Source organism: Anabrus simplex, chromosome 1, assembly GCF_040414725.1.
Source record: "Anabrus simplex isolate iqAnaSimp1 chromosome 1, ASM4041472v1, whole genome shotgun sequence".
Lineage (NCBI taxonomy): Eukaryota > Metazoa > Arthropoda > Insecta > Orthoptera > Tettigoniidae > Anabrus > Anabrus simplex.
In genome coordinates this window covers 1,055,026,620-1,055,054,298 of record NC_090265.1, presented here as the reverse complement: position 1 = coordinate 1,055,054,298, position 27,679 = coordinate 1,055,026,620, and the positions used below count along the sequence as shown (strand labels likewise).

General features: G+C 39.6%; 1 protein-coding gene across 1 annotated transcript; it reads right to left on the bottom strand.

The window, feature by feature from the left end:
* Window positions 1–769: 769 nt before the first annotated feature.
* Window positions 770–26,778, bottom strand: LOC136857956 (uncharacterized). The gene is made up of 2 exons (XM_067137093.2): window positions 26,588–26,778; window positions 770–1,834 (listed from the first exon to the last, which is right to left on the bottom strand). The coding sequence occupies exons 1-2, from the start codon at window positions 26,748–26,750 to the stop codon at window positions 1,167–1,169; spliced, it is 831 nt and encodes a 276-aa protein (XP_066993194.2). The 5' UTR covers window positions 26,751–26,778; the 3' UTR covers window positions 770–1,166.
* Between the last annotated feature and the right edge of the window lie 901 nt (window positions 26,779–27,679).

The window sequence follows — 27,679 nt, the reverse complement described above, 5'->3', positions numbered from 1 at the left end:
TTATTTGTAGCAGTTTGATCTATTGTCGAGTGTCTGATTGCTATTGATTTAACATCATTCAGTTTCCGGTGACAAGGGGACAGGAAAGGGCTGGGACTGAAAAGGAAGCGACTATGGCCTTAAATAAAGTACAGCCTCACCACTTGCCTGGTGTGAAAATAGAAAATCACGAGGATCTATCTTCAGGGCTGCTGACGGTAGGATTCTAACCCACTATATACCAAATGGAACTCGCTAGGTGCTTTAAAATTAATTCTATCGATGATGAGGTCAGGAGAAGGTGATAAGAGACACAACATGAAGCGTGACAGGGAATAAACGGCACCTTAGCACAGGTCACTTTTTAACTGTATTGTTGCCCGTCGTTTCCCAAGAACTTCGTTAACGCTGTGATACACGTCTGGTTAGTGGAATATTTTGGTGAAGATATAATTGAGCCAACGGGGTGAAATCAGTGAGTTAAAGGAAAACAGCCTAGCTAAATATCTTCTTGAGCGCAGTGCTATCTTCTTAACGAGATTCAGCCAATTAAAGTAGAGATGTTCAGACGAGACTAGACTTTCCAAGGCAGCTTGGTTTGAGGTGCAGCGGTAGATGAAAAACTGTTCAGAAACCCACAGCGCCCAAGGCCGGCATTGCCAATGCTTCCTGAAAACACGGTCTTCAATCTTTATAGGATGAAGTGGCCGATCACTTCGTTCCTTGTTCATTGGCTCACCAAGTGATTAAAAAAGAGGCCCACCAATCGGTAGAAGTTAGCTTTGTTATGAGTTGTCGATTAGGGATGTGGATGAGATGGTCAGACACTAAAATCTGCCACGTGTGAGTAGTAACGTGAGTACTATTAATGCTATTAAACCTATACCAAGGGAGTAACAGTCAAAATTTATTTTATTTCCAAGCACTAAGCCTTACAATACTGATGAGTTTATAGTGTTAAACTATACTATTACTTATACATCTGCACAGTAGAACAGCCACCGCCACTTGATCCTTAAACTCAGTACGTGTTTGTTTTGAAAATTAAGGACCATCGTGCATTTCCAGTCACATTCTAATGCTCATAAATTTTAGAACAACTGAGGTTTGTAAATAACATCCGAAGGGTACGATGAATATACTGGAAGTTACTTATTCATCAGATCCTGTTTGATATACAGTCTCCCTCAACTGGGATACTCTTGACTGGAGACCATACCTCGGTTTGACACGTACTCTGAAGATGAGCCAGTCGATGATAGTTGGGGAGTATCCTGGTAGCCAATGGCGTAGTCGATAGCGTCCAGTACTTTTCTCCGGAACACACGGAATTGGCCGTCACTCAACATTTCTACGTCAGGAACCAAGCTCAGCAGGAAATATTTCCTCGGACTCTCGCGTTTCTCCAGTTTCCTTCTTTTCTCTTTAAAATATTCCATAAACACACGGTCAATGCCTGCCCCATGATTAGACTGTAATTTCCTTCTAACTCCACACTTCTTCTCGTGTGAACTGTCGGAAGTTTCTGTCCCTTTCTCACAGACAGCAGCCAGTGAAACGTTCTGTTCTGAATCGACAAGCCTTGTGCCACAATCCTCGGTCTCTGTCAGTTCATTGTCATCGTTATCTCTTTCCACAGAGTTCAGAGACTCCGTAGCATCTGGTTCAGGAACTGGTGAGGGTATATTAGTTGGAACGTCAAAAGAGTGATGAACTTTAACGAAAGGAAGCACAAACTGCATAATTTCACTCAGGTAATATGGCTTACTGTTTCGCCCAGAACTGCCCGGAGGGAACTTATGTTTCCTCACGAACACAGTCCGCAGGTTCCTCCACTTGTCTTTACAACCGGCCACTGAAAAGAAAAGAAAATCAAATAAAGCATAGTATCGCACGTCAAGGCTTTACTATTAGCTACACTTTATCTGCCAATTACAACAATAATATATTTGTGGTCCTTTGCTCTATCAATAAGATATTCCTCCGTGGAAAACATAGAATAGAAGTCCTTGTTCAAATTTTGACTACTAGAATAAGTTGACCCCAATATGAATGAATAAAAAATCGACATCCTTTCGGGGGTATAATAACCAAGTGGCATGGTCATTGGCTTCTCACCGAGACAGCCGTGGTTCGAATCTCGGCCAATACATGTGGCATTTTTGAAATATAAAAACGCATCCCTGTGGTTCGGATTTCGCGTAAAATTGGAGATCCCCGTGGGACAACATCGACAGGCTCTTAAAACTACAAGCTTGTTGCTTTGACATACTTTCACGTACTGCATGCTGTGAGATGGTAACTGCCGACCTAGTCAAGTAGAACAAGAAGCAGAATTAATATTTTCTTAATAAATTGTAATACTCTTCGCAACGTCTACATAGAATAAGTTTCTCGACTAACTTCTGACACCAAAATATGTTTTGAAGACATTTGAAGTCCTGTAGTCATTAAAAAGTAAGATGCTTTTATTAAGTGTAGGTCCTTTGAAACACGACATAATTATTAAAACCGAGCCTAACAAATATATATATATTGCACCCATAAGCGAACGTGCATAACAGATGCATAAATTAAATGTTTAATAATTCGCATATGGGAATACTGCAGTAGGCTGGGAAAAGCTTGCAGTCTCACAAAGCAACAGTCAGGCGCCGTTCAGACTGAAAATATATCCACAGAATACGTCTTAAGGCACGAACAGGAAGTAGTTAGCCTGAGTGGTACGTCCAATTATGTTTATGATGCCGACGAGAAGTGGAAACTTTCTATCCAGTTCCCACGTGAATCCGCATATCGGAATGTGCCCTGCCTAGAAGTGCGAGAGAGAAACGAATAATGCCCGTCATCCCTTGGCAGAAAGTGGAAGAATCCAAGCTACTAAGAGCGTGAACGTCTCAGCCAATCACAAAATTGCAAATTTTAATGTCTTGTCATAGCGGGAATCTACAGCTAGTATTTCGCGATTTGGTGCCCGAAGTAGCTGTGAAAGAGTGTGTCCTGACTTCCAAATAATATTTGAGGATTTATCAGTGCAAAAGTGTGATTAATCAGTGGTTAAATAAGAAATTTTCAATTTTACATGGAAGAGTGGTATCGCCCAGGAAATGAACAGTCATGGCGGGAAGGCGCCATACTCTTGCAGAAAATAGAGCCAGTGACGCGCGCCGTCGTATAAATTAACCTGTGATCGTTTCTCATAACGCAATGTAACACATAAATCGGACCAAAATTAGGAATGTTTAGAACACATTTCCTAAAATTCTAACCTACAGTTCCAAGTGCAGGATTATTACGCCACATCCCTTCCACAGAACTATTTTCGAAGTGGGGGGAGGACTGTTTACAAAACCGACGACGCCGGTGTGGTGAATCTCAGTCTTGTAGGAATGTTCAGTCTTGTAAGAATTCGCAGTCTTGTACAGCTGTTGGCATCCGAGTGAGTAACGTATTTACTTGTGTGAGTAATATCTTAGCCGAAATGAACACTTTGACAAACTTTTATTCAACTTTAGTTTACGCAGAGATAATCAGGCAATTAAATTAACAAATGACAATGATAGTTATATTCTCAACACTTGCCTTGAATGAACTTATAACATGCTAGGACCGGAATGAACAATGAATCTCTTCGTAAAACGTAGCTGCATAACGTTTTCCCTAGCTCACGTATGGCTTGTATATTTCGTGGAAAAGTCATATTTTGGAGGACGATTATTATAAAAATCTCCACATATCATTGGGAACATTACATTTAATTTTTCCACACTCTCATAGAACTATTATTGCAAGTGAGATATTTGGGAGCAGAATTAATCAAGCTAGTTACAGGGAGAAGAACTTTGTTTTCACTAGTGGAATGCTGCGGCACTAAGACCTGGAGTCCAGTGTTATGGTCAGAGAAGGTGAATAACCAATAATCCATTACACAAACAAACTGAGAGGGGTGAGAGAGACGACAGTAGGAGGCTAGGCAGGTAGCGGAGTCCAGACTTTCAACTTCACGTCAGGTGCTCAATACAGTGTCATTGAATAATCTTCATAGGAGTGTTAAAAAATGCGAGTGCTAATATAAATTTGGACGTGTGCAACGCTATCGTAAAATGCATCAAGTTTGTACGTGTGACCTCTTGGATAACCACCTCAACTTGAAGATGGAGTACTAAATTCATCATGACGGAGTCCGGAGGGTGACCTGACCTGCCTCCAGCACAAATAAGGTAAATGAGCAGAATGTAAATATGTAAATATGTAGAACTATGAACAATCGATGATCAAAAATGTAGTTTAGAATTTTAGATAGGATTGTAAATAATTCACGTGTCAGATGATATTAATTGTAGTTTGATATCATTTTCATTTTTGAGTTAAACGTGAGACTACGACAATTATATTTGGCGATTCGGAATATAAATGCCATAGTGTCACAATAATAGTAATTGTAAAATCATGATCATAATAATAATAATAATAATAATAATATTAATAATAAATATGTGTTAGCGAGTGTTATTTGCGTAGTTTTCTTAAGTAAATGTTTTTCATATTATTTCTGGTAAGTCATTTTCACATATGAGAATTCTATTTTACTAAAAGAAATTAACATACAGTGTAGTGCAGATTTTTAAAGTGATGATAATGATAATAATAATAATAATAATAATAATAATAATAATAATAATAATAATAATAATAACTGTGGTAATGAGCGTTATATTTTGTTGACGTTTTGATTTTTTAGATGCTGCCATGTTAGTTTAAATGTTTACTTTTGCTACTAGCGCATTCAGTTTATTATTTCATGTTATGTAATCATTATTCAGATGACCGTTTCCGGTAGCTCTCATACTTTGTATTTCGCGACGATCTGGTTGATACGCAAAATTTGATTTTTTTTATGTAAACGTGGTTACACATTTCGATAGCCGTGTTTTTGAGAGGCAATCTCGTTATTTCAGTTAAATAATTAGTGACAGGAAGCCATTGATAAGTTAGCTCTGATATTTCATAATATGTGAAATGGTAGATGATCAAAATGACGAGCAAAGTAATAGTAATATCCCTGATGTTCTGCGTTGGAAAATGGAAAATGTGATATTTGGACCATGTCATGAATAATGTCGTAAAAATGGATGTGTGAACGACACAGTTATTTCGCCCGCCTGATACGAGCGAGGCCGTACTATTCGTTACTACGTCGAGAATATTGATGAATAAATAGAATTGAGAGATGAATAATTTAACTGAGAGTGTTAAATATGCGACGACATGTGTAAGGGTTGTAGTTGAAAAGCCTGTATTGTTTCAAATAGTTTCCAGGGAAAATAGATGCTCGGAAAATATGCAAGTTAGAGTCCGAGGTGAATTGTGAACAGAGCGACCGATCAATGGGTGTTTCGACAGTCATGTATAATCATTGATGACATGTAATACCAATAATTATCGTCCGTAAAGATTGAATAGTGTCATGTCCAGACATTTTTCGTCTGATGTTAAAAGATTGCCATCAAATTCACATACTTTTTCGACTTGAATCAGGGTAATATTTTATAATTCGATATTGCGCATTTTTATTTTAAAATTTTATTAGGCAGCGATTTTTGGGATCTGGATTTTTGTTATAATATCCTTTCTTTGTATATATTTTGTATATATGTTAGAATCTGATGATACGTGAATAGTGTTTGTATTTAATGTATGTAAATAAAATAGGTGTAGTCAGGTTATTTTAATTTCAGTATTTCTTGGGAGCAGTGTTCTCCATTGACATGTTCATTTATGTAAATAAGATTTCATATGTTAGGGTAATAGATCATCGATTAGTTCATAGTCAAAACCATAGTAGTGGTATGGTCATACCAGAAGACAGTTAGTAATCACCAAGCCTTAGAAATCCACTACATTTCAGTTAGGCAAATGAAGCGATCTTTAATAAGCAGTTGTATCACAAGTGGCGCAAATGAGTTACATAAATAAGATGGAAACTGCCTACATCTAGAGTTGGTACCACACAAGTATGCATTCGCAATGAAAATGTAGGCAGCGGCAAACTAGGTAAAGTTAACGATGTAAAGGGATCGCTGTCATTTGAGATGTAAACTTGTGGCATTTGGCCTAATTAATTTAAGTATTTTAAGCGTACAGACTATCACATTTAAATAAGTAAGGTTTAACTAATTAAATGAGTGATGGTAGCACTCAGGTTTTTGGTTCAATAAACTTTCTTGTTTTCAGTCACGAGTAGTTTAAATATGTGGCAAAGGTTATATAACGGATAAGGTACCATGTTCATGGTTGTTTTGTTTTTTCTCTCTTGTTCTTTTATTGTTACACATGGTTAGTGTATTCTATTATTATTTTAGAGTTGGGTGTTTCCCAACTGAATTTGAATATGGGTTAAATATTTGATAGACACTTCAAAGTCAATGTCAATTCGATGAATTAACAAATTAATTAATTAACTACTCAAATTTATTTTGAGAGGACATTTTCCAAGATACTGCATATCATTTATTCAAATGAGACTGTATTTCTGACCAGTGTTTTAAATGTGGTCACGTCATCGTCATGGAGACAGTGGTTCGATGTAATCCAGTATATTTAAATTTTGATCGACCTTCAGTCGAAATTTATTAAGGCAGATAATTAACTTATTGTAATGCAGATCTTTTAATTGTTTTTAAATTTTAATTTCATTTCACATTATTTTATTTTACACCATTTTACTTTCATTTTTACACTTTGCAAAATTTTGTTAAATAAACCATTATTTATTTAAAATTTTAATTCAGTCTTTGGGTACCGTCATTTAATAGTTTAGTTTACCCCATCTTTCATTTCCTCACCCCCCGATCGACGTGTGGCCCATCAACCCGAGGGATCCAAGGACGCACCACCCCTGAGGAGAAGAGTCTACATGAGGCGGTAGGTATTTTTAAATATCATTATTTGCAGGAGCAGCCGGCGCACATATCAAGAAAGAAGACCACCGCATTGGGTGCCTTAAAAGGGCACAATATATATATAAAACAATCTTCGGCAATTATTAAACCACAAAACCGGCAGCCTGCATTTGCGAGCGAAGAGAAGAACGTATTATTCCAAGATTCCAGAGTAATGACATCGAACAGAGCGATGGAATCTTAGATAAATTTAATCAACTACACGTTAGGTTCACAGATCGTCTGTAATAGTGGAGTTCGCTAAGGTCCCACTACCCCAGCACATTTTGGGGCAGTTACTATTCCTTCTGTTTCCTCGGCCACAATGAAAAATATATCTGTCAGCAGATGAAATGTTCTACTAGCGTAGTAGCAGCACCGGAAGAAGTAAGCCCCGTAAGTGATTCTATGTCATCTCTAAATCAGCTGATAAACGACATGCCCTGGGCGCTGGACTTCTTGATCTTTAATTATTAAAAGGAAATGAACAACTGTTGTTGACATAATATTTGGTGAATATTGGTCATCTTAAAGAAGCGTATTTTAAATTCGCATGGTACACACAAGAGTACTGCACATGAATTTTCAATGATACTTTGCTTAATATAGGAAAATAAACTTCTTAGTAAACCATTCCACAAAAGCGGCAACTTGCAAAAATGTGTAAAATGAATAGTGGATATGGCCTCAAAATGTAAAGCTGCTGTACATGGATAGAAAATCGAGACTCTTACCTCCAAATAATATTCGATGAATTTTCAATCTAACAAAACTAACGTAACCAATAAGAAGGCATTTAAATGCTTAAATAATCACTGTTTGGGTTAAGTTACGCATTAAATTACGACGTACTGCTATGACACTTGCAGTTACAGAGAATGATATTATTGAATCTTTCTTTTTGCAGTACTCACGGGGCTCACTCCCCTTATGCTGTTTTTAAGTTCTACAAACGAACAAGCACATGATGTGCGTGAATGTGTTCCACACAAGTTATTACCAGCACGCACATTTGGCAGTGTACTGAATATCACCATTCAGCGAGGACTCATTTCTTGTCAATAGTTTCGGACATTCACAAAAAATACGCCGATAATGTCGACATTAGGAATATTTCCGACATTCACATCAACATGTAGCCTTTGTTATAAAATTTTCACGGCTAAGTTTGCATTTCAGAGACGAGATAGTTAGAATGTGTCTTTGTCTTTCCCTGTAAGTAATGGGTTCTGCAGCAAAGCTACGACTGAAATACTTGATATAGTTGTTATTGAATTTACGTTTTCGGAGACGCTGAAGTGCCGAAGTCTCGTACTGCAGGAGTTCCTTTAGCTAGCCTATCAATAAATCTACCGACACGAGGCTGGTGTATAATACCTGTAAAGTGCTCCCTAAAATAGCAACAAAAATAATTCTTTACCTGCTCAACACTCTCGTACAACCGCCATCTTTACCTCCCAGCAACCCACTAACCATGCTGAGCTTCCATCGGCTTCTCTGACATGTAACTACTGACGTCATCGAACTTTCTTGAAGCTGCTCCATGCCTCCGCTGTTCGAGAACTTTCCATCTGTGCTGCTATAAATATGCCAATTATTTCCCTCTTTGATAGCGGTCTTGTGTGGAGGGCCTTCGGCAGACGTGCGAGTCTTGTGCACGTTCATTCTAAGCCTGGCTAACTGGATTTGTGCACCGTGTGATGCTCTCCCGTTTCGTCCTTCAATCTCTAACTTGAACTACTACTAAACGTTATCATTCCTCCCCTGAAGGGGCAGGCGGGCCTCTTTGACGGTGACGCCATCTCTCAGGCCGGGAGATTTGTTACGGTGAAGGAGATGTGCGGAGAAGGTGAGAGGGTGGGCGGCCGTGGCCTATACTACGAAGTGACTAGCGCCTAGTGACAGGATCTTACTATGAACCAAACACAAAACGCGCATGCGCGCTTCTATGCTCTACCTCTAGCTGAACGAGACCGCGCTAATGTAACTGTTCGAGTTAACAATTGCTATTATCGTAAGGTGTCTATCTTTATCCGGTGGTTTTATTTCGTTTTGATCGCTTCATTTTCTTTTATTTCTTTCGCTGTTGTTGTTCTGTTTCATTTTGTGTGGTTTTTGTGAATAAGAAGATAGGTAATACGGCTATTCTATAAGTTCAGTATGTTTACGAAGTGTGTACGAAGCAAGAACTACTTTGCATAGACGTGTAGAACAGAAACATCCTTTGAAACTTGAAGAGATAGCGAAAAACTCATGAAACCTTCAGGGTAGTGGCATTCATACGTGTAACATATCTAATAAAAGTCCGGCTCCATGGTTAAATGGTTAGCGTGCTGGCCTTTGGTCACAGGGGTCCCGGGTTCGACTCCCGGTAGGGTCGGGTGGAGGGCTGGATATGTGTCGTCTTCATCATTATTTCATCCTCATCACGACGCGCAGGTCGCCTACAGGAAAAGGCCTGCATCTGGCGAGCCGAACATGTCCTCGGACACTCCCGGCACTAAAAGCCATACGCCATTTCATTTCGTGTAATAAAACTTCTGTTCAGCAATCGCGTCTGAAGCGGCATCTGATACTGTGTGTCCTTCATTAACTTCGTACTTTTAAAGGATTTTATAAAATACCATTTTGTAGATAAATGTGTGTGTAAAATATATTCACTTCCTTTAAGAAATGTGAGTGTTCGTTTCCAAAGTTCACAATTGCTTGTGTTGCTTGCTGTCTTCTGAATAAACTCCCCGTCGACTATAACTGCGTGCTAAACTTGTGCTCATTCTGCAGCTTGAAAACACAAAGTACCTGTACTGTATTATATGGAATATTACCTCCCATTGCGTAGACTCTATTGCTTTTTATTTGTTTCCTTTCTGTTGTAATGCGCGCTTGTAGCTTGCTGGTTCCCGCTATTTGGCTGCGGTGTTACGCATGCGCACATTGGAAATGGTTCATAGTACAGGGCTGTCTTTAGGAGCTTGTTCCGAACTGTTCCGGCATTCGCCTTAGTGCAGGAGAATGGAAAACAACGGAAAACCATTCTCAGGACAGCCGACGGATGGGGCCAGGCGTGAAGTCCGGCACTGTGCCTCAGGCCCGTCTCCCGAATGCAGAGGCGTAGAACCACTGTTCTTTTATTTATTCTTTGTTATTTTATTTATGTAATATTTCGTTCCTTCCTCTATAGCGAGAACTTAATTTTCAATCATTGAACTCTAATTATGTGGAAGATATAGTGCGACGACATGTGGACAAGGACTTGCTTTCAAAATTATTACACGAAATCCTAAACAAAGAACAGTGTTCCATTGCTTCCCTCTAGCTTAAATTCAAATAACTATCCATGCAGGATTCGACCTCCCTCCCCTCGCTTACCCATTCCCTGTTCCCTACATGTTGTTTTTAGGAAGTTCAGCTTTGTATTCATTTCCGCTCGCAGGAAATACTTTAATTAACCATCACACGCTTTCCTTTTATTGAATTGTAATTTTCTGTGGCCGATTTAACCAATTGTATAATATTTTCTTATATGAGGATTCAACTCTCTCTTTCGATACATGTTATCTTTTGGTGTTGATATTAGTGTATATTTTCTCATTTCCTCATATTTGCATTTTCCTTTACCCACCACGCACCCCTCCGGGTTTCCAGCACCTTCCTGATATTCTGCTGTTGAATACTGGATTTATGACTTTTTGTACTTGTTCGAACTCGAGTCGTTGAATAACAGAGCATGGCACGGGCATGGGTTTCCTACTTGCGAGTTTGAAAATATAATGGCAGATGATCTTCTGTAGTTAAAGTTGCTTCCTAAATTCCACCATACGTAACATACCGGATTATGCAAGGATCAACTTGGGCCCTAAAGGTCAGCGCTCTACCGTCTGAGCCACTCGGCCTGGAGGACATATTTCACTTCTAGACTATGGATAATTGTTATTACATGACAGCGCACACATACACACTTCTTTGTTGGTCCAGACATTTCTTTCCTAGTACAAAGTAACATATTGTACCGATATAGCGCTGTGTGATACGACCAGAACCCTGGTTGAAAACAACTTTAGGGGGAAGGAACATATTTTGTTAACTTAAATTTCATCAACATCGAGATTGGGCAATAAGATCACTCCAAAGGTGTCGGTTCTTCGCAACAGTTTAAGTATCGTTCCAGACGACTGCAATGGGGTTGAGGTCTTCCTTCAGTGTTTGACGCCAACTCGTCCGAGAATGGACTTGTTTCCTTTTGCCACCAGGCTCGGGTTGCCGTATCTCACGGATTTTCTACAACGAAAAAAAAAAAAAAAAAAAAAAAAAAAAACGTCCAGGCCGAAACGACAGCGAAATTTTTATTGTAGTTATTTAGGTTTTCAAAGTCATCTTTGGGTAATCTAAATTTGCCACCAAATATCTAAAAGTCATCATGAGCAAAGATATATCTTGGATCATGAAGGACATTACTATTTGAACGGATATTGTTTCGTAGGAGAATACTGAAAAAGCAATGAAGTGGATACAAGAAAATAAAACTTGCTAATTAGATAAGTCTTTTCCCTGATCAGGTTGTAACATTGGTTTTTCTAAAACACAAAGGTTGAAGATTTTGAGAATATAAATTCCAGCAAGAAATGGGTAGCTTTGTTTCCAAGATTGTGTTTCTGGGGAACAGTATTCCTAACTTCTCAAAATTGTAGGGTATTATTTCTATCTTCCTGGGCAAAATACGAATGTAGAGAGTGTGTTTCCTCTTATATCTGTCCACTGGACAGAAGATATGAACAGGTTGACACTAATATCTGTACAATGCTACTAGTAGCCAACAATACAGCATGAAACATACTGTATAAGTTGTAGTGAGCTTCACAGGTTCATTCAAAATTAAACCAAGGTCCTTCCGTCTGTTCTTGGCTTTGATTGTGAGAAGTGCGAGTGGTACGTACATGCTTAGTGCACCGTAAGTACACATTTTTGTGGTAATGCATGTTCTCCTCAATGAAGTTATTATAAATATACCAATGTAAATTATGTCCTAGTTTTGGACCCTCAAATAGCGACAACGTCCTGGTTTCGTATATTTCGATTATGGCAATCCTAGTCCGGCTCCCTGGCTAAATGGTTAGCGAGCTGGCCTTTGGTCACAGGGGTCTCGGGTTCGATTCCCGGCAGGGTCGGGAATGTTAACCATAATTGGTTAATTCCACTAGCACGGGGGCTTTGTGTATGTGTCGTCTTCATCATCATTTCATTCTCATCATGACGAGCTGGTTGCCTATGGGCGTCAAATCAAAAGACCTGCATCTGGCGAGCTGAAGTTGTCCTCGAACAATCCCGGCACTAAAAGCCATACGCCATTTCATTTCATTTCATTTCATGGCAATCCTACACCGTTTTACTGCTTTTAGATATCCTCAGTCAGGCGTGCGCAGATTGTGGCCAATCTCATTCAAAGTTCAGTTACAATTACCGACGGACGTCGCGACTTAGATCTTTGTAATGCTCCTTCGTTTGTGACTCGGTCACGATATGGGATAAAACCAAGTATCTTTTGAGGCAACGCTGCTGAAAATCATTCAGCCGCTTAATCATCTTGATAATGATTTTTCGAAGTCTTACAGTGATATAATGCATTTGGTATAGTGATGCTCTTAAATTTAATTTTAGTTGTAACATTTACATGTGCTGACAACCAGTTTAAATGCATGAGCTGAAAGATGTGACCTGCTGGACTTGTTATAAATCTAAAGCGAAGCCCAAGTATGGTTTCGATACTATAGACGTATTTTACCTGAAAAAAAAAAAAAAAGGAAAATATACATGTAACACTCTATGGCCTGACGATACAAAATCATGGACGTTTTGAAATAGTAAAAATGTCTAGACGTCATATGCGATGACAGTGTTCAATATCTTATTTTAAATAGGAAGAACTAGTGTACCTAGCAACAAGAGTCTGGTCTCAGTGTGACGTTATCGGATGATTCAATAGTGCTGCCATTTTGGGGTACTAAAACAGCCGTTTCGCACTGCTAATCATAATTAGTGTAGCTTTGGACTCCACTGTGTTAGCACGTCGTGTGGCGTGACGTTTGATTCAAGTCAGTGGGTTCTGCGTGTATTCCACAAAAACAAAATCATTTAAAAAAATAGGATGCGAAGAAATGCGAAAAAAAAGTGTATTCCGCAACATGTCGTGACATATGGGCAATAAATGGCTTCAGAATGATCGAAAACGCATTTCTAAAATAGAGTGACTTATTAGAAGTTCAAAATCACCTATGTGCAACGGCAAAGGTCTTATAAGGACCGTCTCAAAGGCGGCCGAGTGTTGTGAGGCGAGTTGCGCACTACCGGAGCCCCAGCCAAGCATATCTACCACTCCAGAGGTGGGAAGTGATTTGGAACTTCTGGGCTTTGTCTTAAAGATATGCAACTTTGTGCAGAATGTATAAAATATCAACAATAACACTTTTAAACTCATTGTAACTATAGTTCATTCCATGTTAAGAAAACAGTATTGCTCCTATGACAACAGCCATGTCGAACGGCTCTGTTCAACACCATCACGGGAAAACGGCGGCACATACATTTGTGAAATTCAATATTTGAGTTCAAGATAAAAAGCGGAAGAAACTAAGCTGCAAATTATTTTTATGAACTAAAGGGGACGGAGGGGGATTACAGGGGCTATTTTTGGTTTGTACAGAATCAGAGGTAAACTACGGCACATAAAAAAACTCAGCATTGAAGTGTAAGGCAAATTACTGGAGAAAATAGGAAAATAATATTTTATGGGCTAGAGGGGTGAGGGATGCACTTAATTGCATTTAATAAATTTCCCCAGGCAACGCGGGGTACTACTGTGCTGTCGTATCGTTCACAAAAACAATAACAATTAATTAAATGTTGTCGTATAAAAGTGGTAAAATGAAAGATCGCTTAAGAAAGAACAACTAAATAACAAAACCAAGCACAAATAAAACACACGACATTTTTTATCAGTACAAGTTATGCCATGACGTATCACTACACACCACAACATCAAAATATTCGGTAACAACTTATGTATAGTACGAAAATAATAGAACACACGCAAATACTGTGCAATACACAACAAAGTCTCATTCAACACAAGACAAGTACGCACTGATTTAAAGCCTAAAGACACACACGCAACAAATAAATACTGTAGACGACTTCCCTACAGAAGTGAGCTGCCGGCGGTTAATAAAGTGAGGGACTACACGAGGCTTGTACCAGAGCAACACAGAAGAAGGAAAATGTATTTATTTTATTTAGCGTATGGCCCATACAATCAAGTTGAGTTCAGAAATAAATTATATACATATTTACACAACAAGAAAAGAATGAACAAGAAAAGGCTCCTTACAACTGAATGTCAAGATCATTAATCCACTGTATTGCTTCTGGAGTTGCCATCAGAAAATCCACTTTGCTGCCTGTGTATGCCTGCGTTTCACACTCTCTGACAATATGATGTACGGTTTGTCGTGCAGCTCCACAGTCACACGCAGGTGTCGGCAACTTGTTCCATTTAAACAACATGTCTCTGCATCTACCATGGCCTGTTCTTATTCTGTTTAGAGCAGACCATGTTTTACGTGGTAGTTGGAATCCACTTGGAAGTTTGGCATTCGAGAACATTGAAGGAAAATGAAGGAAGGCAACGAAGCGATGGCTGTTCCTGCCATTGTGCTTCCTCCCTACGAATATATTTATGAAAAAGAAAATGTTATGTGGTTATTTTAATAATTCACGGGCAAGAATGCCTCATGCTTTTTATCTGTATTTCATAATACATTACAAAGTACAGTATAATATCCCTTAATCATGAGGAATTATGGGTGTCTCAGAGGGGTGTGTTCACTCCTTGTAGGTCCATAAGAACAGTACTGTTTCCTTAACGTGGAATGAGCTATAGGTATTTTATTTCGACATTCTACTTCAAAACTTGTGGCCGTGACCCCGACACAGCCCCGTTCGATTTTTCCCCGATTTGTATAAGTCTTTTCAGCACTTTAGGCGTAAGCTGATTTTGCTTGGCTCCATTATCCAAGCTGGCGGTAAAAGTAAACCTGTGTCCTCATATCGAGGTGGTGCGGCTCTTTTCAGGCACACTTCCAACGGAGGTGAGCTGTATGCAGCCTACCATTTTAACCTCATACGAGCACTCCTGCCATTACCGGGAATCGAACCCAGGCCTCCGAGGACGGCAGCTAGTAGCGCTAACCGTTATGCCACGGAGGCGAGCGGCTGGTGGTCAGACCGTGTAAACAAGTTTTTGTTTCACCAAATAGCGCAATATTATCCGCAAAACTAGATCAATTAAATAGGTTGTTGTTCATAAAACGCCCAAATTGGGGTTTCCACTGCTCGTCGCTTAACAAAGTCAGCTTAAATGTAGTAAAATGCAATGTCTTGTAGCTCAAAAACTACAAACACTATTTAAAGAAAAATATCCACGCTGAAAATTCATTCTTTATAATTGATGAAATAGTGCACAGGTTTTTAAATAGGCCTCGTAAAATATATGTTCATATTTACTCGATTTTTTGGAGCGAAGCGTATTTCCACTATAAGTAATGCAATTCACTAAATATTTCCTTTATTATTTTTCTGATTTTTTTTAGGCCGGCTGCGTAGTAGGCCTGTGGAAGTGGCGAGTCCTCCTCTTTTCCAGAGGCCTCGGATTCAATTCCTGGCCAGGTGAGGGAATTTTTTCTGTATCTGGGGAATGGCTCGAGGTTCTTTCAGCCTACGTGAGAACAACTGAGGTGCTATCTAACGGTGATATAGCGACCCCGGTCTAGAAAGCCAAGAACAACGGTTGAGAGTATTCGTCGTGCTGATCACACGACTTCGCGTAATCTACAGGCTGCAGGGTTGAGCAGCAGTGCCTTGGTAGGCTAATAAATAAATAAATAAATAAATAAATAAATAAATAAATAAATAAATAAATAAATAAATAAATAAATAAATAAATCATCATTGATCAGCATTTTGGACAGTGTCCTGGAGGGTGAGACTTTGGGTCGAAGGGATACAAGTGGATAGGAGGATCAGTACCTCGCCCAGGCGACCTCATCTGCTACGCTGAATGGGAGCCTTGTGGGGAGAAGGGAATATTGGAAGGGATAGACATGGAAGAGGGAAGGAAGCGGCCGTGGCCTTAAGTTAGGTACTATCCCGGCATTTACCTGGAGGAGAAGTGAGAAACCACGGAATACCACTTCGATGATGGCAGAGCCGGGAATCGAACCCGGGTCTCCGGGCGTGGCAGCTAATCACGCTAACCACTACACCACATAGGCGGCATCGAATATTTCCCTTGATAAATTATTCCATTCCCTGATTCCTCTTTTCCCCAATTTTTTCTCTTGAATTCCCACTTTACTTTCTTATTATGATCTTTCTTTAAAAAAGCTCCACTCCAGCTTATTCGTTCACTTATGTAATTCAAAGTCATTTCTACATTGACAGCTCGGAACATCCCTCCTAGTCGAGAAGCTCGTTTTCTTACTCCCAAGTCCTCCCAGCCCAAAGTTTACAACATTTTGGCAACACCACTCTTTTGTCAGATATCACCCAGAACAAATCGTGCTACCGTCCTTTGGATCTTTTCCAATTCTCATCTCAAGTAATGTTTGTGAGGGTCCTATACACTGGAAATACAATGCACTCTAATATTGGGGTCGTATACACACTTTCCGTTACATCCTTAACTTACTACAACACCTAAATACTCTCAACTGTAACCTTTATTTAAATACAGTAAAACCTTGTGAACGTGATTATCCGAACGAAGATCTTTTCTTGTATTATCAACTACAGTAAGTACTTACAATGATCCCACTTTCACCCCATCAACACAGTAACTGAGATGACTTATCATCCCGTTTACCCGTCAGGTTGTAGCACCATGGGGCTTGGTTTTGAAATTATTTAGACTTACTCTAGAACCTCACAAATATTTCTTCGTAAGATATTGTATTTTTTAATCGTTACCTTCCATGCCAATATTTCCAATTATTATATTAAGCTACTGGGATTTAAATGTTAAACATCTTGTGTCGAGGAAAAGAGCCTAAAGCTACTGGTCATAGAAACTAAATACACTACCATGCAAAACATCATGCAAATACAACAAATTATAATAAAAAACCTTGTGTTAAAGTCAGCATTACGTAAAATGAACAACAAATGTATGACAGAGCGGGACGCAGCTAGTGACATATATGTACATTTACCACCATATATTTTGAAGTAGTGTAGATAAATATTCGTTTCACCACATTAAACATGGAAATATATTTTACAAGGAAAATATACACTGAAAAATTGACTTTTTTAACCTTTAAATGTGTACCTTCCCTCCTCAGGACATTACAGCATTCCAGAAGGCTGCTACGGATAAGCTGAACACCATACCAGAAGCAGATATCTCATATTTCATTCAAGGAAGGAATAAAGTACTTCAATTCATTGAATGTTCCTTTATCATTTTTCTGATTTTTTTTCTTTACGTCGCACCGACACAGATAGGTCTTATGGCGACGACGGGACAGGAAAGGCCTAGGAATGTGAAGGAAGCGGCCGTGGCCATAATTAAGGTACAGCCCCAGCATTTGTCTGGCGTGAAAATGGGAAACCACGGTAAACCATCTTCAGGGCTGACGATAGTGGGGTTCGAACCCACTGTCTCCCGGATGCGAGCTCACAGCTGCGCGCTCCTAACCGCACGGCCAACTCGCCCGGTCTGAAATGTTTTAAGTCCGTCTCGTGGTATAAAGGTAGCGACCGAGTCGTCCGCCAGAAGTCCCGGGTTCGGTTACTGAACATTAATATTTTATATGAAACTAGCAAGAGACCCGTGCTTCGCTACGGTTTTAAACATTTTGGAGAGTCCACTGTCAACTGAGCCTGTAAAATACGCCCTCAGGTCGTACGTCAAGCGGTTTTATTTATTTTCTGATCTAACACTCTTTTGGACCCCATACTGGGGAATTTGAATGTTTTAAACCCTATCTTATTTAACGTCTAGGATGTAAAAATGACCAACCTGACAAATTTTGATTTTGTACGTCGAACTGTAATGGAGGAATGCATACTTTGTTAAGGGGTGAATGTTTTTAAATATTTATTAAGATGTAGGATATAGAAGACCACCCTTCATTAAAAAAAATACCTTCGTGTCTGAAACGGTTTCGGAAGAATGGATATTGTGTTTTTTGAGAGTCAACTACCATCTAAACCCCATAGGGGAGAATCATTTTGAAGTGTACGATATATTACACCTAAGACATAAGAGAAGACCCTTCACGTAAAATTACAACTTTGTACGTCAAACTGTTTTGGAGGGATGAATAATTTCGTTTACGGAGCTAACCTCATTAACACTTTAGGGGAGGAACGTCAAAAAAAGATTTTCTATTTCACGCCTAAGATTCAAAATATATACCGCTATTTGGAATTTACTCTTCACACGTTAAACCGTTTCGGAGGAAGGAATGAATATGTTTGTTTTCGGATCTTAACCCCGATTTAACTCTCTGAGCGGTTAAATTTGTTTCAAACCTTCTTTTATTTAATACCTAGGATATCATTTGAAATTTTAACTTCATAATTCAAACGGTTTCATATAAATGCATATTTTTGTTATCATTCCTCACCCCCAGTCAAAACCTCCTTGGGGATCTATTGTTTTAAGTCCACTTCTTATTTTTATCCTCATACAAATAATTCAACTCCTTTTACACACGCCTTAAGTTGATTCCACCCCCCCCCCCCCCTCCCGCCCCTGCCACAAAATACGTGTGTCTTGATTTTAAAAGGAGATTTCAAATACCAATTTTGTCGTCCGTAACATCCTTCGTTTTCGAGATAGATATAAATATCTTCAAACAAAGAATTCAGCTCATTTTTGAATTCATTTATCCCCCACTCCTTAAGTGTTTTTACCGAAACAAAAATACGTGTTACTTTATTTTTAAAAGATATTAAAAATACCAATGTTCACGTCTGTAATCTGTTAACTTTTTGAGATATACTGTAGGAGCGCGTAGCTGTGAGCTCGCATCCGGGATATAGTGGGTTCGAACCCCACTGTCGGTAGCCCTGAAGATGGTTTTCCGTGGTTTCCCATTTTCACACCAGGCAAAAGCTGGGGCTGTACCTTAATTAAGGCCACGGCCCCCTAAATTCCCACTCCTAGGCATTTCCTCTCCCATCGTCGCCATAAGACCAATCTGTGTTGGTGCGACGTAAAGCAACGAGCAAGTAGATATACTGTAGATATGCTCATTTTAAAAATTTACCCCTTTAGCACTTCCCCTTAAGGGGGTTTTCAAAAAACAAATTATGCGTTTTCCTTTACTTTTACAGGAATTTCAAATACCAGTTTTCACGTCTGTAACATCTTCAGTATTTGATATATATGTATCCTCATAAAAACACTTTCTTCACTTCTTAATCCCTAAGTGGAAACAAAAAATACGTGTTTCTTTATTTTTAAAGTTTATTCCAAATACAAATTTTCATGTCTGTAATATCTTCAGTTTTTTTATATATATGTATCCTCAAAAAAAGAATACAACCCCTCTTTCAGTCCTTTTTACCCCCCCCCCCCGTACGTCAATTTTCCGAAAACAAAAAATACGTATGTTCACGTCTGTAACATGATACGTTTTCGATATATATTGTAGATATACTCATTTTAAAAATTCACTTCCTTTGTCACTCCTGTTAACCCTCTCTTAAGTAGATTTTCCAAAAATATACGTTTCTTTATTTTTAAAGGAGATTCCAAATACCAGTTTTCATGACTGTAACATCTTCAGTTTCTGAAATTAAGTATCCTCATAAAAGGTATTCAACCCCTTTTTCAACATTTTTTCACCCCCTTAAGAGGAAAACAAAAAAAATGTGTTTCCTTTTAAAGGAGATTCCAAATACCAATTTTCACGTCTTTAAACTGTTAAGTTTTTGAGATATAGAAATTCACCCCCCTCCCCTTTTTTCACCCCCTTAGCGATGGAATACTCAAAAATCCTCCCTTAGTGAGCACCTACTTTGTAATATAAATGTACCCTCAATATTTCATTTCTTTATGTCCAGCAGTTTTGGCTCGGCGATGATGAGTCAGTCAGTCAGTCAGTCAGTCAGGACATGTTATTTTATATATATAGATAGATAAGTGAACTTTGACAACGGAGGAAATAAAACTAATAGGCCACCAACAGCAGGAACAAATCTCCCCTTCATTTGTGTTGGCTTCCTCCCGTCGCAGATACAGTGTACTGGAGCACGTGCAGTTCCACGTAAGCCGGGATGTCCCATGGTCATTATCACAGAATCTAGAGTCACGTAAAACCGAAGCTTATCGCACAGCGCACGGGCACTGCGTGTTCATGCACGGAGATTTGTCCACGCAGAGGGGTTCGAGGTACAGGGAGATAACAAAAGTGCAACTTTTTTTACCATTCTCTCCACTGGTGTGGTGCACTGACGAAGTATTGAGGGAAGAGAGAAATCTCTCCAAAACGAAGATAAGCAAGCTAGTAGTTTTACGTGAATGGTGATATCGTGATCATAGCCATTAGACCTCCATTACTACGTGAATTCTGAACCACAGGAACAAACATTTCAAAAATCCCACGTGCAATGTTCGGAATTCGAACCAAAGCCACCTAAGTGAGAAGCAGAAGACAATGGTGATATGAATAAACCGGAGACGTATCTCTTGTCTCATAAATATTAAGACATGTCTCAAATGTATATGAATAAAAAAGCGATGTCTCAGCAGTGACCTTTGCTCCTTGAGACAAAGCTCGTCAGCGGATTCTCTCGGAGACACATCTCCAAATGTATATGAATAAACTGGAGTTTAGTCTCTCTGAATGGAGACTGGTCTCAGAATTTCTTGAGACAGCCCAGAAGGTGACTCAAGCCGATAGAATCAGGCTGAAAACGTGATGGCGGAGTTTATGATGGTTTTACAACGGAGAAGAAAAATTTATAAAGCACGAAGAAATTCTCTCGAACATGATTATAAAGATCTCTACCGTTACCGGAAAGAAAATGTGGGAGGTAGTGGGCTCAAGCCCCACTGTCGGGAACCCTGAATATCGTTTTCCGTGGTTTCCCATTTTCACACCAGGCAAATGCTGGGACTGTACCTTAAGGCCACGGTCGCTTCCATCCCACTCCTAAACCTATCCCATCGTCGCCATAAGACCTATCTATGTCGGTGCGACGTAAAACAAATTGTAGAAAAAGTACATTATATGCAGAAACACCCCTAGCTATGCACAGGTATAATCAATAAACTCCTCATATTCGTGAAGAATGAAGTACAAAGCGTGTTTAAAAAGTGTTTGAATGACTTTCAATGACCGCAGAAAATTTATGCATTTGTATATGGATCCTAAATGTGGTGATAAATACAATGTAACTTCTTACACAATATCTTGAAGGAAACTTACAAGAAAAGAAACCTTAAATCAGTCGTTCCCAAGCTGGGGTTCAAAAATACTAAGTGTACGAGCCACTACGTTTATGTAAGCCTAGAAAGAATTGAAATAAGAACTAGTGATTACTGAATATTGATAGGTAGAATAGGCTCCCAAGTGAAACATAACTGAACAAAAGTCTGTCAAGAACTATTCTAAATGAAAAAAATATCGGTGGGTGTTCCATTTCGGTTGTACTTGTTTGTTCTGCTCTTTTCTCCCTTTCATGTAAAATATTTTCCATTTGCAGTTGCAAAATCTGTTTTTGCACTGAAATGAGTTGTGTTTTTTCGAGAACACACTGTCGCTTTTCAATCTTTTTCGCTTTTAAATCTAACACTTTCATCTGTTCCAACAAAACCACTCTTCGTAGCTCTGTGATTGTTAATTCACTCGTCAGCTGAGAGATACCAGAGCCAGTGTGCGAGACTCATCTCAAGCGGAAGGAGACAAGTCTCGTTAGCGAGAAACAAACTTTATTCATATACATGACGAGTTGTGTCTCGCAAGTGACTTCCGTCTCAATCCTCCTTCGAGACTTGTCTCCGAGTTACATCTCATTTTTATTCATATCACCCAAATAGCTCTCGGACACCAATATGGACACCGACGTAGAGAAGTTTAACCCATATAATAAAAAGAGAGCGACTGTGAGTATATAACGGGTAATCTCAGAAACTACCGGACCAATTTTGGAATTTCTTTCACCATTTGAAAGATAATATCATTCCGGGTAACATAGGCTATGTGCCAACCTGGAATATCAAAGGGTTCCCGCAAGAACCGTGATTTAATAGAATCAGTAGCAGCAAGAATAAATATCAAAGGTTGTACATTTGCCTGCCTATGGTCTTGCACGTAAAAAAACTACTTGGCTGATGGAGCTCGAACTTGGCACACTTACAGCTGATACTTTTGTTTAACACACAGGTTACTTACTGTACTATCACGAAAACGTTTCAGTCGACTATGTAGCGAAAGAAAATGCGAAGCAACTCAGAGGAAAACGTACGCTTGAGACCCTTAAAACTGAATATGCTGCCTAAACGGTCAGTCCTGTTTAACCGTGGAGCGCACGAAATGTACCTGAAATTCGTTTTCCCAGAAAAAAGTTTATATAAATTTTCTTCGTAAGTCTAATAGTTTTCGAGAAAGGAATGCTGTGTTTTGGCGCATGTTTTATCCTTGGTCTCTTTGCCTTGGTTTCTTTCACCTAAAAACTACTTGACGGACCGAGCTCAAATTTGGTAAACATACAACTGGTACCTTTCGTTCACGTATAGGCTACTTACTATTAAAGTGTATCTTATGGGCACACTGCAGGAAAATACAAGTTTGTAAGCATGTTCTTCGTAATTCTAACAGTATTACAGAAAATATGTTTTTCTGTCGACCGCCTCTGTGGTGTAGTGGTTAGCGTGATTAGCTGCCACCCCCGGAGGCCCGGGTTCGATTCCCGGCTCTGCCACGAAATTTGAAAAGTGGTACAAGGGCTGGAACGGGGTCCACTCAGCCTCGGGAGGTCAACTGAGTAGAGGTGGGTTCGATTCCCACCTCAGCCATCCTGGAAGTGGTTTTCCGTGGTTTCCCACTTCTCCTCCAGGCGAATGCCGGGATGGTACCTAACTTAAGGCCACGGCCGCTTCCTTCCCTCTTCCTTGCCTATCCCTTCCAATCTTCCCATCCCTCCACAAGGCCCCTGTTCAGCATGGCAGGTGAGGTCGCCTGGGCAAGGTACTGGTCATACTCCCCAGTTGTATCCCCCGACCAAGAGTCTGAAGCTCCAGGACACTGCCCTTGAGGCGGTAGAGGTGGGATCCCTCGCTAAGTGGAGGGTAAACAGATGATGATGATGATGTTTTTCTGTCTTTTATATCACACTATCTCTTACAAGGGGGCATTCCCTACTCGTCACCACCGATTTCGCTCAAATTTGGCCATCTGGAGTTCCCACTTCAGGTTATTTCATTTCTAGCCAAGCCCTGCATGTTCTATAAATTTGAGCGAAATCGGTGGTGACGAGTAGGGAATGCCCCCTTGTTAGATGGGCGATGTAGCGAAATAACATGTGAAGCAAGTCAAAGTATTCCTTGGACTCCTTGAAGTGAATAAGCTGCCGTAACAGTTAGTCATATTTAAAATGGAGCAGAACAGGTGTACTTAAAATTCTATATGCCAGAAAAAAGTGTATATGAATTTTCTTCATAACTCTAATAATTTCCGAGAAAAAATGTTTCTGTTTTGACGCATACTTTCGAGGGTTGAACGAATAAAATAAGCTACAAATTTTCGGTAGCTGTACCATTTAATTCGAGAACTGCTACACACATTCGTGTGTGATTCATGGTGCCCATTCACCCTCTCGCCTTTTCTTTACATTCCGCAGTCGCCAAGTACAAACCATATAAAAGTGACTCCGCTTCAAGTTGAGGGCAGTACACCAGCACCGCGTGTGAGTTTATCTTATCTTCAATGCCTTTGATTGGCAAGGAACTTGAATACATTAAACAAATGACGAAAGAAACAGAAAAACACTCCGCCAGCTATCACAGTGTGGAGGTTCACTGCAATACTATACTATACTATACTATACTATACTATACTATACTATACTATACTATACTATACTATACTATACTATACTATACTATACTATACTATACTATACTATACTATAGGGATTAGGGAATACTAGCACAATAACAATGGATGTAATATAATATACTGCACTGTATAGTATAAGCCATACTTAGAATGTTAGCTGTGAAATGTTGTTCCAGGAATATTTTTGGTTTTCCGATTCGTGCAACCGCATGCAAAGCACATTATAGTCATAGCTACAACACCAATTTAATATTAGTTTCTCTTTTACGTTTTAGTGTGTCGTACAGTGTTCACGTCTGAAAATTTCCGCAATTACAATTTGCGTTCACCGTATTCACTTCAATGAGCTGTGATGGGTATGACTGTCATAAAACAACATGCATTTTCGCGCCCATATATGACCACGCCCTCTATGTAGAGCACTTTCATTGGGCTTCACTCTCAGACATAATTCTCGGCAAGTAAGTGTATCGTCAGCAGATAATAATAATAATAATAATAATAATAATAATAATAATAGTAATAATAATAATAATAATAATAATAATATCGTCGGGGTCGTAAAAGATCAAGAGTTGACCAAGGGAGGCCTGACACAAGTGGAAACAATGCAGGACTCAGCTAAAGGACCCGTGGTCGTCAACCCACACTCCCAAGTTAAGAGCCCTTTGGGCTCCTTTTAGTCGCCTTTGACAACATACGGGGGATATCGTGCTTTTTCTACCGTAGTAAGTCTAACCTAAACCTAATTATTATTATTATTATTATTATTATTATTATTATTATTATTATTATTATTGAAAAAAAAAATGAAAACCTACAACCTGTTTTCCAGTCATTGACCGGGTCAGGGATGTAATGAATGAAGCAGATATAGGCTATTAGTACGATGGGGTCGCCACTCCCAAAGTGATTTATTTATGACTGATAGATGCTACGAAATGATAATGGAGAGTGTTGCTGGAATGAAAGATGACAGGGAAAACCGGAGTACCCGGAGAAAAACCTGTCCCGCCTCCGCTTTGTCCAGCACAAATCTCACATGGAGTGACCGGGATTTGAACCACGGTATCCAATGGTGAGAGGCCAACGCGCTGCCGTCTGAGCCACGGAGGCTCCTGTTATTATTATTATTATTATTATTATTATTATTATTATTATTATTATTATTATTATTATTATTATTATTATTATTATTTCTGCCGTTACACAACGGTAAACAGTGCCGGCACCTTCTTTTCCCAAATTTTTAAAGAACTGTGATTATTTTGAATATTTCACGAGCTGAATTTTCAGTTTTGATCTCGCAAGTTTGTACCATGTTTACATATTTGATAGGCTTCATAGTCTGGTAACGCAGCCGGAAACGGGAAGTTGTGTTCACTTTTCAATTGTTTCCAATCTCAGACTGTCAGTTCTATATCGGTATCGGTAGTCAGTTTTAGTCAAGAAGAAAATAAGGAAGGCTGAAGAAGTAGAAATTGTCAAATCGACTTGCGATTCTGTAAAACACTGAATTAGTACTGAAAATGCACTTGGTGAAGAGGATCACAAAACCAAGACCGAAGTTTTACGGGATGAAAAAAAGGAAATAGACTCCGATAATGACTGGTCAGACCGTTAGACACTTTTGCACACAAAAAAGAACATGAAAAAAAAAAAGCTTCTGAGAGAGAGAGAGAGAGAGAGAGAGAGAGGTGGATGGTGATGACAAGGGTATATCGGAGTGTACCTACAGTATGTAAGAAGTGTGGAAGTTGACCTAGGCTTACATCGTGAGTACTGGCACCCCTTCTCACGGAAAAAAGCAATAATAATAATAATAATAATAATAATAATAATAATAATAATAATAATAATAATAATAATAATACCGAGCTCGATAGCTGCAGTCGCTTAATTGCGGCCAGTATCCAGTATTCGGGAGATAGTGGGTTCGAACCCCACTGTCGGTAGCCCTGAAGATGGTTTTCCGTGGTTTCCCATTTTCACACCAGGAAAATGCTGGGGCTGTACCTAATTAAGGCCACGGCCGCTTCCTTCCCACTCCTAGCTCCTTCCTGTCCCATCGTCGCCATAAGGCCTGTCTGTGTCGGTGCGACGTAAAGCAACTTGCAAATAATAATAATAATAATAATAATAATAATAATAATAATAATAATAATAATAATAATAATAACCGAGAGAGTTGGCCGTGAGATTAGGGACGTGTAGCTGTGAGCTTGCATTTGCAAGATAGCGGGTTCGAACACCATTGCCGGCAGCTATGAAGATGGTTTTCCGTGGTTTCCCATTTTCACACCAGGCAAATGTTGGGGCTATATCTTGACGTTTGACATTTCTAGGACTAACCACATTTTGATTATACTCTAAAATAATCAAAATAGTTAAAACTAAATAAATTAATTGATATATATTAATCAATGTAATGATGATGATGATGATATGGAAAGAGCAACAGAATGCTGGTTGACCGATTTGTATATACAGCTAAGTGGTTAGGGAGGGACAGTGCAGCGGAGAGCGTTATGTAAGACATAGTACCTGTATCGTCCATTGCGAGAGCCACCTGATCCCACGCAGCCTCGACGACATTTCTTTTGGAGTAATCATCCAGCGTGTGGTTGTACAAGCAGGGGTACTTCTTCACCTCCTGGACTAGTTTTATGTTCATCCTCTGTTCCTCTGTTATTTGACCTCTCGGCATTGCACGTATCTCAGCAGTCACACAGTGTAACGACCTCCACTTCCATATCGTCGCACGCAACTGGTCGACACGCGACCAGCGCGTCTGGTTTCGAGCGATCGATTATGTGTGCAACCTGCTCCAGCCGTCCTTGGAGTCCAAGGGTGTACAAACTGTGAAGTGCAGAACTTTGAACACGCTCTCCTTTGTAGTTCAGAGATAATTCACGATACAGTCAAAATAATAACTGTTTTCTTAATCTCTTATTAGATATCGTCATCACGTCCGGCTGCTTGGCTGAATGGCCATCCTGCTGGCCTTCAGTGCAGTGGGCCCCGGGTTCGATTTCCGGCCGGGCCGAGAACTTTAATTGCATATGATTAATTCCTCTGGTTGATTATTTATCGTATGGCTTCTAATGCCGAGTGTCTGAGGACATGTTTGGCTCGCCTGCTGAAGGTCTTTCTATATTGATCCCCCTGTGGGTGGGGGCGGTAGAATAATACCCACGGTATCCACTGCCTGTGGTGAGAGGCGATTAAAAGGGGCCTCAAGGGCTCTGAACTTTTGAGTGTGGGTTGGTGACCACGGGGCCCTTAGCTAAGTCCTGGCATTGCTCCACTTACTTGTGCCAGGCTCCTCACTTTCATCTATCGTATCCGACCTCCCTTGGTCAACTCTTGTTCTTTCCCACCCCGACGGTATTATGTATGGAGGCCTAGGGAGTGTTTCATTTTCACGCCCTTCGTGGCCCTTGTCTTCTTTTGGCCGATACTTTCATTTTTTGAAGTGTCGGATCCCTTCCATTTTTTCTCTCTGATTAGTATTATATAGAGGATAGTTGCCTAGTTGTTTCCTCTTAAAACAATAATCACCACCACCACCACTTCCTATTTTGATGCCCACAGGCGACCTCCGCTACTAGATGCAGGGTGATGATGATGAGGTAG

Coding starts and splice junctions, on each gene's coding strand:
- LOC136857956 (XM_067137093.2), bottom strand. CDS start 26,750: ATGCCGAGAGGTCAAATAACAGAGGAACAGAGGATGAACATAAAACTA. Junction 1,835..26,587: donor TCTCGCAATGGACGATACAG/GTACTATGTCTT, acceptor TTTTCTTTTCAG/TGGCCGGTTGTAAAGACAAG.